Genomic DNA, 13,577 nt, shown 5'->3' on the forward strand with positions numbered 1-13,577 from the left:
CTTGGCACAGAACAGTTTTTCATACCTCCACTCGTGTTTTGCATTTTACGCACAAGACACTTGCATTTACATAGTTTTATTTGCACACTATTTAATGAACGTATTTTACTCGTCGCCATCTTGGTCCAACTTGTTAACCCGTGGTTTGCCTATTCCTCGGTTAGCTACCACTGGATTTAACCCGAGATTGTATAGTTGGCCCATTGTTGAATGTTTTGACATGACTTAGCGTGACGTAATGGCAAGTGTGAATTTGCCTTAATTTCGCTAGTCGTCTTCGTCGCCCTGGATCTCTCAGAGTAAATTAATGTGTGAAAACTGCCTGTATCTTGGCCATTTATATAGTTTTTACGTTCTTTTTATTTTGTTGCCTTTTTGTTAGAAACAATTCAGTCAATAGAACTGCTCAGATGGTTTCTACGTGATGGGTATTAATGTGCAGTTGGTTTCGTGTGGATATTTCTCTTCGATTGTAGTTTATCTTTGGCTCAAATTGATGAACGCTGTCTGTCGTCAGTACGCCATTTTCTCCTCTGGTGTCTTGTACGTAGTGGAAGGAGGAAGCGCCATTGCGGCATCGTCTTGTTTGGGCTTGATACTCAAATATTGCCGAGTATTAGCGTCTCATAAGCTGGTAACTGTTTCTTTATATGGAATTGTATATGTATGTTATTGAATTTGTTTATTACTTTTTGTTAGTGTGTTGTAATTGATAATTCGTGTAGGCAGTGTTACTCGTGGTGGAGCGGTAGGCCGCAATTTGAAGTATGATCAATATTTATAAGATTAGATTTTGCTGTTATGTGAGTAGAAGTGCTCGAGAGTTAACTGCAGTTACATTTGTGTGTATAGGTAGTAATCTTTAATTTTAAAATTTCGTTATGAGGGCATTACCCCGCAGGCGCCATTTTAATTGTTCTGGATGCTACAGGAACGCCATTGGAGATACGGTGTGTGTTTTTGTAAAATTGTAAGGCAGTTCTAATTCAAAATCGGTAGATGAGCGGGTAAGTTGTGTTAAGATGAGTTGCATTATGATTATTTAGTAGCTGGTGATATTACATTGGCAATTGTGGCAGTAAGGTTACTTCACCGGGTGGGAATTTGAATGGCGTTTACGGCACCGTGCAAGGCAAACTCTGAAGGCATAGAATAGCATGTTAAAGATTTTGGTAATGTATTTGCTAGTATATTTTATATACTTCACGCCGAGTAAAAATGGTTCCACGATTAAAACATTCTTCTGTTTCGAATTACGGTAATACAACCGACGCTTGTATTGCATGTTTTGAAACTTGTTACAGGTCTGGTGCCACTCAAAATGCCAGGCTTCAGTAGTGTAGGCACATTCAAGATATTCGTCGGCAACTTGGCTGACAAAACTACTGTGGATGATATTAAGCCACTTTTTGAAAAATATGGAAAAGTTGTAGAATGTGACGTGGTGAAGAATTATGGATTCGTGGTAAGTATGAGATGTATGTGGCTGAGTTAAGCACTAATGTATAGTAAAATCAGTTCATAAATTTGAGGCATTCGAACCAAATACTGTTATAATTCAGTAGTTGTAAATAGTACTATGAAGTGTTTGAATTGGATGGGTTTTCTACGATCTGCAAGTTCGAGGCTTTAACTGGAACGGTTTAAGGTAAGTCTGAAGTGTATATAGTTTGTAGTCATGAGGAAGAACTGAAGGTACTTGAAGTATATGCATAATCAGTTTTGTGTGTGTGTGTGTGTGTGAGAGAGAGAGAGAGAGAAGCAGTACTTAAATTACAAAGCAAACTTCTTGGTTTAAGTGCATTTAATGTCGTCCAGGGTTTGCTGCCTGCTAATGTTTCCAACTATTCGTTGGTCGGAGTTATAGTATACAGCAAGCAAGTATCACTTTCTTATAATCTTGGCTGTTGCAGGTACTGTTTTTCTGAGTTGTGATTTACAGTACCTCAGCGTAAAATACAAAATTACAAACAAGTCATTTGTCATGTTCACTTGCCCTTATTCAGCACACGAACTGTTACCAACGGTGCCATGCAACAGAAGTCACGGGCAGTGTAATGGTGCTTCCATTGAATATTATTTAACTTACTGTATACTTGCATCCTATGGTGTCTTACACTATTTCTGTAGGCAGATCTAGACAGTAAGTATAAGACCAGCTGGAGTCCATCCTACAATTTCACCTATGCAACTTTTAACTTGCAACTGTTGGCAAGTTATTGGTCACTGGCAGTACATAATAGCTAGTGAATTGTACAAGTATTCAGCTGTTCCTTTTTCCTGAGTGTTTTGATTTTTGAGGTGTTATGCAGGTATCTAAGAGCATACCGTAGATTGCAGATATTTAAAGTATCATCCAATTTCATTTACAATGCCAAGGAAATAACTAATAAGAATCTCATTGGCTCTTTAAACGTAGCTCTTTGTTGCAAGGTTGCACAATTGTTGACACACTGGACTGTCATTTGGATGGACTACAGAAGTTTGCATTCGGCTATCCAGAGTTAGGTTTTCTGTGATTGTCTTAAAATCACTCCAGACAGATGCTGGGATAGTGCCTTCCCTTCACTGTACTTCAAGAAGTCATATGTACTCCCGCTCTTAGCCATCATTCATGTTTTCCTTAGCTTTGTCAAATTAGTTCAACCCAGTGCTACTTTTTACTTTTGCTCCAAATTGGTTATCAAGTGACATTGATGGAGATTGTGAAGGTTGTGACATATGCGTTGCAACAAATTTATGAAATTATTGTGACCTTCAGGAGATGGCCGTCAAGATACTGTACTAAAACATTTTTCCTATATGCTGACGAAACTTGTCATCCATCATGGCAAATCTACTCTAAAGTAATCTGTACTAAAGTGTGTGTTAGGGTGTGTAGGTGGACAAGAAAAATTCCTGAATTACCCCTAGAAAAATACACGTTTTCTGCATTGACAGTATACTTTCACTTGGAGCTGTGAAACTTACCAGTCCTTTTGTGAAAGTTTAATACCCTGATGATGTAGAACATCCTGGCACTTCATGAAACGAAACACAGTGAAAACGTGTATTTTAATAGTCCTTGGTGCAAGGCAGCATGTACACTTAGTGTTCTCGTATTATGAAATTATAAAAAATTCCGCCAAATACAGGACATTAGGTTCCGAAGTGCTGAAATAGATTGCATTGTACTTTTGTCAATCGTCTGCCAGTAACAGCAGATATTCAGCGTAGGCCACGGGTTGTAGTCAGCCAACAGCAACATCACTGTTAAGTGTGAACACAGTGTGTAAATTAATGTACATATACAATAGCTACAAGCAAAGCCAAGCTTTCACATGTAATATTGGTCCTTTTTCTGCATGATGTCCTTTAGGTTATATCAGACACAAGTGTACCAATAAAATTTTAAGTGGCTGGTCTTCTGGGCTTGCAATTTCTCAGTGGATGGTCCTCAATGTGTTGTCAGTAAGAGTCAAATGCTCTGTGATTTAAGAAATTCAACACACATTCTCACAATCATAATTGATGTTGTCAAAAGTTTGAAAGTATTCCTCAAACTACCATTCACAATATTTTCCCATGAATTGTTTGAAATAGATTCGTTTGAACAGTTGTCAGAGAATGCCAGAAAACAGGTGCAGCTATGATATAGGAAGTCCATGCTTGGTGTTTGGCCTACTTATACTCTCTTTGATGTGTTTCTGTTTGGAATTTCCTGGGTACTGTGTGTAGAGAGGAATGGTTAAGTGTTTAGCTTTGACCATTGACATAGGAAAAGTGTGACATGCTGTTAACAATATGGTGATGCTCCATGATGTCACTGGTACCTTTTTTCAGATGAGTTAAGGTACAGATCATTGTCACAACAAGATTTTTTTGTCTTGCTTCCATTGCCTTTGCCAGTTCACAACCATCACCTTCCAACTTAACCTAGACATCGGGCAAAGTTGCAGATCAATCTGTCACTACAATTAGGTTTCGTTTACAATCACATTCGACGTCTTTTCCAATTCATAACAAAACTGTTAATATATGCACCAAAAGAAGTGACAGCAGTCATTAACATTGTCACTGGCCAAAGCCGACGGCGCATCTCAAACATTCCACTTTACTCTACTGGAGCATCACACGACCATGTGCGGCACTGCAGCATGTTGTTTGGTGAGGACATATGGAGTTATTGTACTTAGGGCAAATGTTTTATCATATTTTATCCAGATAAGGAAGCAGGCTTGTTTTTCCAATACTGTTATCCAGCATTTCCAATCAGATTTACATCCACACAGCACTGCAAAAAGGTAGTAAGAATAAATAAAAATTTCTTGCAGAAATTAAAAAACTGCAATTTAAATGTGCTAGAACTAAGGACAATAAATTTTTCATGGCTTCTTCAAATGGTATAAAAAATTAATATGATTCTGTGAAGACAAACTTTCTATATTGTACTCCCTGAGTAAATATAAAGCATTTGGGAAGTTACAATGATAAAATACAATGTGCTGCCAGTCGGTAATTTATCAAAGAATGGCATTCTGTAAATTTAAGACATAAACACTAATTAAGAAATAATGTCTAGAGGAGGTACCAGACAAGTGCTGAAACATAAATACATAAAGCATTGTCACACAAGGTGGATTTGTAAAATTTTGCCAAAGCTTCTCAATACAGTTAAAACCAAAGATTTTATTCAGTATTACTGACCATATTTGCCTGCTTAGCCCTATGTCACGTCATAGAAGAAACAGAATACACCAAGGGCATCAACATTTTGTAAACTATTAAAATGCACAATTTGGCTTAAAGTGCACATTCATATGTCCAGAAGTAGGCAAGGCTATTAATTCATCATTGGCAGTAATGTGGAAATAAAATCAGAAAACTTAAGCTAAAAACATTGTTTTACATTATGTGTTTTAATTCACTTGATAGCCCCCCAGCCACAGAAAGCAGTTTTGTTTTCATTTCAAAAGTGCTGTAAACAAAAAGAAAACAGCAAAAATTATGTAACATTAACACGGATCACCTGGAGACTACTCCCCCTCCCACCTCTTAACTCATACTGCACTGTGCAACTGTGAATCTGGCAGCTTGCTGCTACTGCTTATACAGCTAACAAGAAGTGGGAGTGCACACAACTTGAGCTCTTCTCATGCCTGCAAGTCTGCTGGCAACCGCTCAAATGAAACTAATGGAAACAGTTGACTCTGCGCTCATCAGAAGCAGTTGGTTATGAAGTATAGCATAGTTTTCATCCTATAGTCTTTGACATAACTTGCTGTCGGCATACACTTGTGTGTGCACTGTTTTGTTGTAAATTGTGCATTTTCTTTGCGATTGAAGTTTCATTTTGCTGTTTTTCTCTTGTTTGTATTTTGTTGGTGCAACATTAGTCTTCACTGGCAGGCTAAAGTAAAAGTATCAGTTAAAATTACAAAGATCTAACTGAAAACTAAAATAAATTCCTCAGATTCTAAAAAATTCCTGTTTTTTCCCAGCTTTCTTCTGGATGAAAAAAATGCTGGGTTTTTTGTTGGTTGTCTAGGGTGTATGCACCATGGTGATTAGTGGTGTGCTCATTTGAAGTAGAAAAATTTGTTCTTAAATACTTTGACACGTTACCTAACCACTTGGAGAATTGATAGGAAAGATACATTCAGATTCAGATAAATGTGATTGCCATTATCGCAAGAAGTGTTAGGGGCCACCTCCAATCCAATTGGAAGTTTTTTCTCGAGGCCATGTTGTTGCTGAGTTGAGAATTTTATGAGATGGGTGGCTACATCCTGGTAATAATTGGAGTAGAGTATAGATCTCTGGATCAAATTGATATGCCCAGAGACTTGTTAGATTCTTTCATTTCATAGGTAGATTGCAATAAGATAGACCATGGCCTCGATATGCTGTTAATACCATTTGTAGCAACATGGCTTTTGACAGTGTATTTCCTATAACCATTTGTAAAAGCTGTATTTAAAAAAATCGATAGATATGCCACCACTTAATGCGACTTACTTTATAAGACATTTCTTAAATTTTCAGTGAAATACATCAGTGATGGCACCCAATCTTCATTTTTGTTATGTGCTGTATTTGGGGATTACTGAGCACAATGTAACACTTATTTTCAAGCTCTTGTTATCTGTAGATTGTTGGTTTAAAATATAGTTGCTGAAACAAAGGCGGCATAAAATGAAAAATGTGTACACACATTTTAATGCAGAAAGTAAACAAAGGTAACCGATAGCCTTAAATGGAACAGAATACTATAGAATGTGCGACTGTATTGCATTTTAAAGTTAAGTCTTTTCATTTTGGTAAAATTATGTATTGTAAATGGTTTTTTCTGGTACTTTCTGAAGTGTTAACTACAAGGCAGCCAAAAATTAACAGGTTTTTATGAAAACAACAAAACCGAAACATAGTTTGTGCGACTATCTGGTATGACTGTAAACCACCTGTCCCTTCAGTGTCGTAACTGGTTTCAACAGTAGTACCAACCACTACACTTAAAACCTCTCTGAAAGTGTTTTTTCAATTAAATTTGAGGTCGGCTTCTTGACGGTATGATTTAAGATCTGGACTGACATGCTCTTCATGTCCATGACTTTCAAAGTGTGTTCTCGTTGGTAATAATTAAGGGCAGGGAAGAATTTTTTTGCCAAATTTTGTGTTTGCTGATGTCTTATTTCATTGGCTTTTCAGTCTTCCGTTGAATATAATCACACAGCTGATTTGGTTCAGTTGTTTTTTAAAAAAGCTTTACATAAAATTTATTGAAAATAAATTTGCATCCAATGCAGTGAAATTAAATGAAATGTCGTGTGACGAGGGCCTCCCGTCGGGTAGACTGTTCGCCTGGTGCAAGTCTTTCGATTTGACGCCACTTCGGCGACTTGCGCGTCGATGGGGATGAAATGATGATGATTAGGACAACACAACACCCAGTCCCTGAGCGGAGAAAATCTCCGACCCAGCCGGGAATCGAACCCGGGCCCTTTGGATTGACAGTGTCGCACTAACCACTCAGCTACCGGGGGCGGACATCCAGTGCAGTGATCACATACAATGTTGAGTTTTTCAAAAGTAAGCAGTCCTGTAACTTCAAATTGCTATTTGGAGACAATATATATTAAACACTTGTGGAGGGCCCCATTTATCTTGACTGTCTCAAACAACTTTTTCTCTAGAAGCAAAATAATCTTATCAAACAAATGTTTAGCTATTAATGGACATAAACAGCATGGTTTCCTATTGTAAGTTTGTTACAAAGTCATCAGCAGCACTCTATCTAAATTGTACACTTTTTTAATTCATTCCCCTTTGACACTTTTCAGAAACAGTTTTACCAATCACATCAACATGAAATTATTAAAATCATATCATAAAATTTGAATCCTGTGTACTAGCTTGCAGTGAAGGTGTAAGGGGGTAACACAACTTGTCCACTTTCTAGTTAACAGCAAACAGTTGGAAACACTAAGAAAATGCCCACCAGTCATTTAATGAAACATCTTGATTTGAATGTTTCTGTTAGTAGTATGTACACCAATGAAGAGAAAATAGAATGCTGGTCATCTAGAGAATGTAAGCTAAAGAAAAGTTACTGCATGAAGATCGGAAGGTGGATTCAGTCAGGATGTCAATCTCTAAAGAGGTTCTCTGCCTGAGTAGCATTATGCTCACATTAAACCACAATAAAGGACTGCCTTTACTGTGCAGAACATTTTTTAAAAGTACTGCAGTACTGTATTACATCTAGCTGTATTGTAATAAATAAGAGAACATTGTTTTATTTACTGTCAACTCCAGCAGGAGAGTTTATCATGGGTAACTGCACTGTATGCTGGCACAGGAGTCTAGAAAGTTTTTAATATGTTTATGTAAATGGTGAATTGTGATAATTTCTGAGCGGGTTTTGATGAGAGATGGATTACTGAAAAAAGTAAAGGGTGTTCTTTAAGAAAAATGTATTAGGGTTTATATTGTAACAAAGGGTTACAAAAAGTGAAACCATGCTGGTTAATGTCACTCTGGTAGTTAATCGTGTTGTTGATACATTTATTATTTGTTTCTGGATGTAGTTACTTGAAGTGGTAAAAATAAATGGGACTCCCTACAGTGTGAAAAATGGCCGCTTGGATTCTATATTTGAAGAGGGGAGCCAAACTGTTTCATAAAACAGCAGACATTTGACAGTGTCCATATTTTCTACCAGCATGAAAAGTTGCTGTTTCATTTAATTTTGAGGAGACTTATCACTTCAGAAAATCTACACCGCAGAAGCTGTCATTCCAGGAATACATAACAAGCTGTTTGCCATGCTATCTGTACTAAAGTTAATCATTACCATCTGGTTGTTGAAACAAGTGCCAACTGCTGTGGATACAGATTTGCATATGTGTGGCCGTGAAAATTGGTAGGTGAGCTTGAAGGTGCAATCCAGTGTGGTTTGCTGTTTGAAATACTTAATATTTTTAAAAAATTTGCTGGTTTCATAATTGAAACTTCCTATATAATACGGAGTACCTCTTCAAAGTGTTGGAACATGGAGTGGAGGTAAGTTTATCCAACATCATGCTTCCCGAAACTTTTGCATAGCCAATTATCCTAAGAACATCACATTTTGGAAAGATTTTTAATTCTGTGCAATAATTAAACTGTGTTAATTTCATAAGTACGGTTATGAAAACTGGCAAATGAGGCATTCCGGCTTTAAAAACTAAGCCAGAACTGTATTTGGTTTGCTTATGTCAATTACAGCACAGGGCAACTGACATGCACACAGTAGATGTACTTGAGAACAGAACACTGAGAACATTCGTTGCAACATTTACTCATACTTTTATTCTGTCAAATTAAGTTTGGCGACACCCTGACCTGTAGCAGAGCCCAGTTACAACATAATCAAGAGGTGCCATGGGGCCAGGAAGGTTGACTTGGGCATCTGAAGTTGACACATCATCTAAGCATCAGTTTGCACATGCCACAGCCTCAAGAATAAAAGTAAAGATCCAATTTAAACCTACTGATACCAAAATCTGTAAGCTGGTGTCTTCAAATATATCAGATTTTTTCATGGAAGTGGGGAAAATTCAGGTTCATAATATTTTGTAAAAAAAGCTGGAGGTTTCATGTTATCACATTCGTATGAAATTTTCCCATCGCTAGTTATTGTTGGTCGTAGCCAGATGGGTGATATTGCAGGATTCACTTTGGTGGGATGAATATATTGAGTTTCTTTTCTGAAAGGGGAGTGAGAGATTAACCATCACTAATTTTTAAGAGAGTAAACTCATTTTTTGTTTGTTTCATTGTATGTTTCTCAAGATGGTGGTTGTGGTAGCTCAGCTTAAATTTCTGAGAGTGAAAATAATACCAGCTAATCTCATTTACAAAGGATAGGAAATAATGAATGTGGAGTGTGATTGGCTACCCATATCCAAATCAAGATGATCATGTGCACTTCTTCCCATCATTAATCATGCAAACTGTTAACAGCAGCAGCAGCAGCATGCTTTGGATAAGTCATGGACCCTTGGGTAAGTGCACCTTTTCCAGTGTGTGCGGTTCTCAATAAGGGTACAACTCCTCAGGCATGAGTCAAATGAGTCACACAACACTAATAACAATTCAGCAAAAGGGAAATTACATAATGCACAGTAGACATTTTGATGAAAACCAAAACTGTTGGAAATTGCAGATTGTCTGTTAATAGTGGTGCTATTAATTTCCTATGTAGAGAACAGTGAAGTTCATTCTGCTTTGACCAGTGATGTCCTCATTGATACTGATAATCATTCAGAGAGCCTGGTCTGTTGTGTAGCCTGGAGTGTAGGTTAAGTTAGCTGCTTATTGGACAGTTTCAGGCCCTCAATTATAAAACACAGTGTTCTTCAAACTAGTGTGATTTTGATAAATTCATTTGAGCGGGTTTGACTTGTAAAACTAAAATTTAGCACCAGCTAAGTTTTAAATATATATTGTATCTGGTGCTTATTGCTTGTCACATCCCCTCAACTTTATCGTAATAGTGACATAAGAGAGACTTTGGATTGGATGAAATATTTGTGAAGAGGTGGCTGTTTGAAAATTCTGCTGCTGCCACTCCATTTCGTTAAATTGCCTGAGACTGAACAATTATGTGATACTGGTTTTGCACAGTAGCTCGGCCAAAGGTCTATGTTTAGTTTATAGGTTATCTGGTTCTGAGTTGACAAGATATGGTAAGACTGATCGGTAGTGTTGCCTGTGGTTGAGGTTCATTTTTGACACAGCATCTATTCTTTATAATGGGTGTCCAGGAAGTAAGGACAAATTTGAATTTTGTGCTATTTTGTCATATGATGGTTGGCAGCTGTAGTTTTTGATGTTTATCTGCATTGCTCTCCATTAGTAGCCTAATGGTTTGGGTGTGTGTGGTGTGCATTGATGCTATTTTCATCATGGAGCGGGTAACTAAGCAATGTATCAAAGTGATAAGTTATTTAAAAAACTGCAGAAAAGTCCCATGCTATCTGTTCATGAATTGCGTGTGACACTTGGACGTAATACTGCTCTGCCCGAATGAGTTGGGCAGTTGGTCCAGAAGTCTCAGGCTACAGGTCCTGTTTCAAACATTAAGAAAACAGGATTACCGCATTCTGTTCGAACACAAGAAAATGTTGTTGGGTGTGTACAGTGTAACTGTAGGCCCAGAAGATCTGTTGGCCAACAAGACCAACAACTGAATTTATCACAAAGTTCACTGCATGGAATCCTTTCAAAAGATCTGAAAATGCATGCATACTGTAATCAACTTGCACAAGAGTTGAAGCTTGCAAATCATGGAAAGAGACTGCGGTATGCTATATGGATATTGGCTCGACAAGTGGAGAACTAGAACTTCCCAAAAGAACTTTTTTCTTTTTTCACCTCAGTGGCTACATCAATTATCAGAACTGTAGAATTAGGGGTAACTGAAATCCACGAGTGATGGCGGTGTGGGTTCTGGGCAGGAGTAATCGGCCTGTGCTTCGAAAATGAGGCAGCTACTGTCACTGAACAGTGACCTTTACTGAAACACGATGAAAAGTACACCAATTGAAGGATGAAATTAAAAGGGTTATTAACAGCATACCACTAGATGTTTGTGAACGTGTCATCGACCTCTTCAATGAACACATTGCTTGTTGCTCTGCAGCCCTGGGTGGTAATAAGGAGATAGAATTTTTCATGCTGAAGTGGGAGAAGCAGCTTCATCTGTCTGTAATAAAAATTACATTTTGAATTGCTTTCATATGTTCTGTAGAACTTAAGTGTTCATCCCTACTTCCTGGACACCCTCTGTGTATTTTTATCATTGAGAGCTCGTTGGCTGATTTGCAGTTGGGGAGTAATCGTGGATGGAATTATTTTGCTTAATTTAGACAGGTTATTTTTGCAATTTAAGACAGTAAAATACAAACTCTGCTGTTGGGTTAATTACCTTTATGATTCCAACTGATGACATACATTTACAGTGTTGTAGGGGTAAATGGAACTGCAATAGATTAAGACTTTACTGGGAGGGATTGCTGTAAACCAACACTGGAATGATTTATGAAAGTTTTCCTGAATGATTATGATGGTGTCTATAATTACTCCAACATAATTCCTAAACAATGTTGAAAAATGTTTCGAATAACATTGAAACTATGGTGGTAGCCCACATGAATTGGGATGAGATTCACTAAACAGTTCTGCTGGGTAATTAATCTCCAGCTAATGTGAAGATGGATATTGAATTACAATTTAATCAGTAACTTCCTCGGAAACCCCATGAACAACTAGCACTGTTAGGTGTGCTGTAATATAAAACTTCATTAAAATTTCACCTCTTTCTGTGGGACTGTATACTCCTGAATGGAAGGTAAAACTGTACTATGTGTTTATGAGAAAAATACATGTGATCAGTCTAACCTTAAGAAGTAAGAGACAATCAGTTTTCTGGTCCTCTGTTAAGGAGGAAAGGTAGAACACATTTTTGTCTGGTGTTTCACATCCATTAGCTATATGCTGAATTTCACTTAAAATAATTAAGCCTAACCAGTTTGGAAGCAAAAATCTATAAATCAATGATAAATGTCACTCCATCGCACCGTAACTCTCATTTAACATAAGCTCAAAAGTACGTAGCTAAGCCTTGCATACATCAATGGAATATTGAAAAATTAATTTCGTTTGGACTACTTAGATATGGAAAGCTGTTTCTGGAAAAGGTTAAGCACCTTGAAAGGGTGAAGGAAACAATGTTACAGGTTGACAGGGTATGTGATTTTATTTCAATGCTTACAAAATTGTTAAATTTACAATAAACTTGGAAATAAGAGCCCACTTAACAAGTGAGTTGCACACAGTCTGGCCTAAATGCATGCACTGATTGGGTTGGGAAGAGTGTCTGAAACTGTTACATCCTCTCTTGCTACAAGCTGACCCACAACTGAGATACTGGCATTGGGATCGATTTGTCAACTAGTATCACGCATTCACTTTTGGGAGTCTCATTGACCGCAATAGTAACCTATCTTGCACACAGGTCATACACACAGGTGCCACTTGTGGACTGCTATTGCTGTGTTGAAAAATCGCTCTATACTGTCTTGCAGGGATAACACTGGAGGAGGTTGTGCTGTCAGTTCACCTGATCAGCTGCGACATGAAGTCTGTGATTCTCCTTACATCATGGTGTCAGGAATAATGTGCCTCTTTGGTACTTGGGAATGATGTGATGTTTCCCCATGTCGCCAGCATAAACGATGATGATGGTAACCCTGGGTAGTGCAGAACTGTGACCCATTGCTGAATTCACTGTAACAACATTCATGGGCAGTCTAAGCTTTGTGGATTCTCATGGTCAGTCAGCCATGGTAATCTGCTTTGTCGTTCTAATGTCTTCATCCCATTTCTGTGGTTTCCTTGACCCCTTTTGTCCATTTACATGTTTGTTGCCCTTCATCGTTCTTGTGATTTTCCTTTCATTCTGTTTGGAGTTCTGTCCCGTTTCTTTTATTCTCACACTTGTGGCATTGTTTTATTCGGAACAAGGGCCTGATTACCTCATAGTTTGGTCCCTTTCCCCCTCTTTTAAGCCAACCAACCAACTATGCTTTGTGGTCTTGGCACCACTCCAAAACAGCCATTTGTGTTGCTGTGTCAATGGCAGTCTGTGCATGGAGTAATAATTCCAAAGTTCAGTTGCTGCTAATATTTGGCAAGTGGTGGGATGACACAAAATGCAAGAGTCCATCAGTTCCCTGATGGCAGACTGACATTTAGGCTTACAATGAGCCTTAGGATTTGGCAAACCTCCGTTGTCGTTGTAGTCTTGTAAACCTTTGACAAGTATGCCTGTTTTCAAGGCCCTGTGCAGTCCTTCCCAGTGTCACAGGCCAATGCCCCGCAAATCTCGATATTGCAATATTGATCAGCCAGTCATCTGGAGACTCACTATGAGACCACTATCGAACTGTCGGGTGCAGATAATGTTCCCTCTCATGGGTCAGCAACATCTGTCCCCTTCAGTGATCGTTCGGTATCTTAACGCTGTTTGTGCCCCTCAGTACTTTGCCAGGCCT

General features: G+C 38.1%; 1 protein-coding gene across 3 annotated transcripts in view; it reads left to right on the forward strand.

Annotated features, from left to right (window-relative positions):
* The first annotated feature begins 503 nt into the window (after positions 1-503).
* LOC126237359 (RNA-binding protein lark) overlaps positions 504-13,577 on the forward strand; it is a 128,938-nt gene continuing 115,864 nt past the window's right edge. For all 3 annotated transcript variants that reach the window (XM_049947427.1, XM_049947426.1, XM_049947428.1), the window contains exons 1-2: positions 504-634; positions 1,305-1,465. In XM_049947427.1, the coding sequence (XP_049803384.1) occupies positions 1,322-1,465 (144 nt within the window). In that variant the 5' untranslated portion in view covers positions 504-634; positions 1,305-1,321. The remainder of the gene's footprint in view (positions 635-1,304; positions 1,466-13,577) is intronic.

This window comes from Schistocerca nitens, chromosome 2 (genome assembly GCF_023898315.1).
Source record: "Schistocerca nitens isolate TAMUIC-IGC-003100 chromosome 2, iqSchNite1.1, whole genome shotgun sequence".
NCBI lineage: Eukaryota > Metazoa > Arthropoda > Insecta > Orthoptera > Acrididae > Schistocerca > Schistocerca nitens.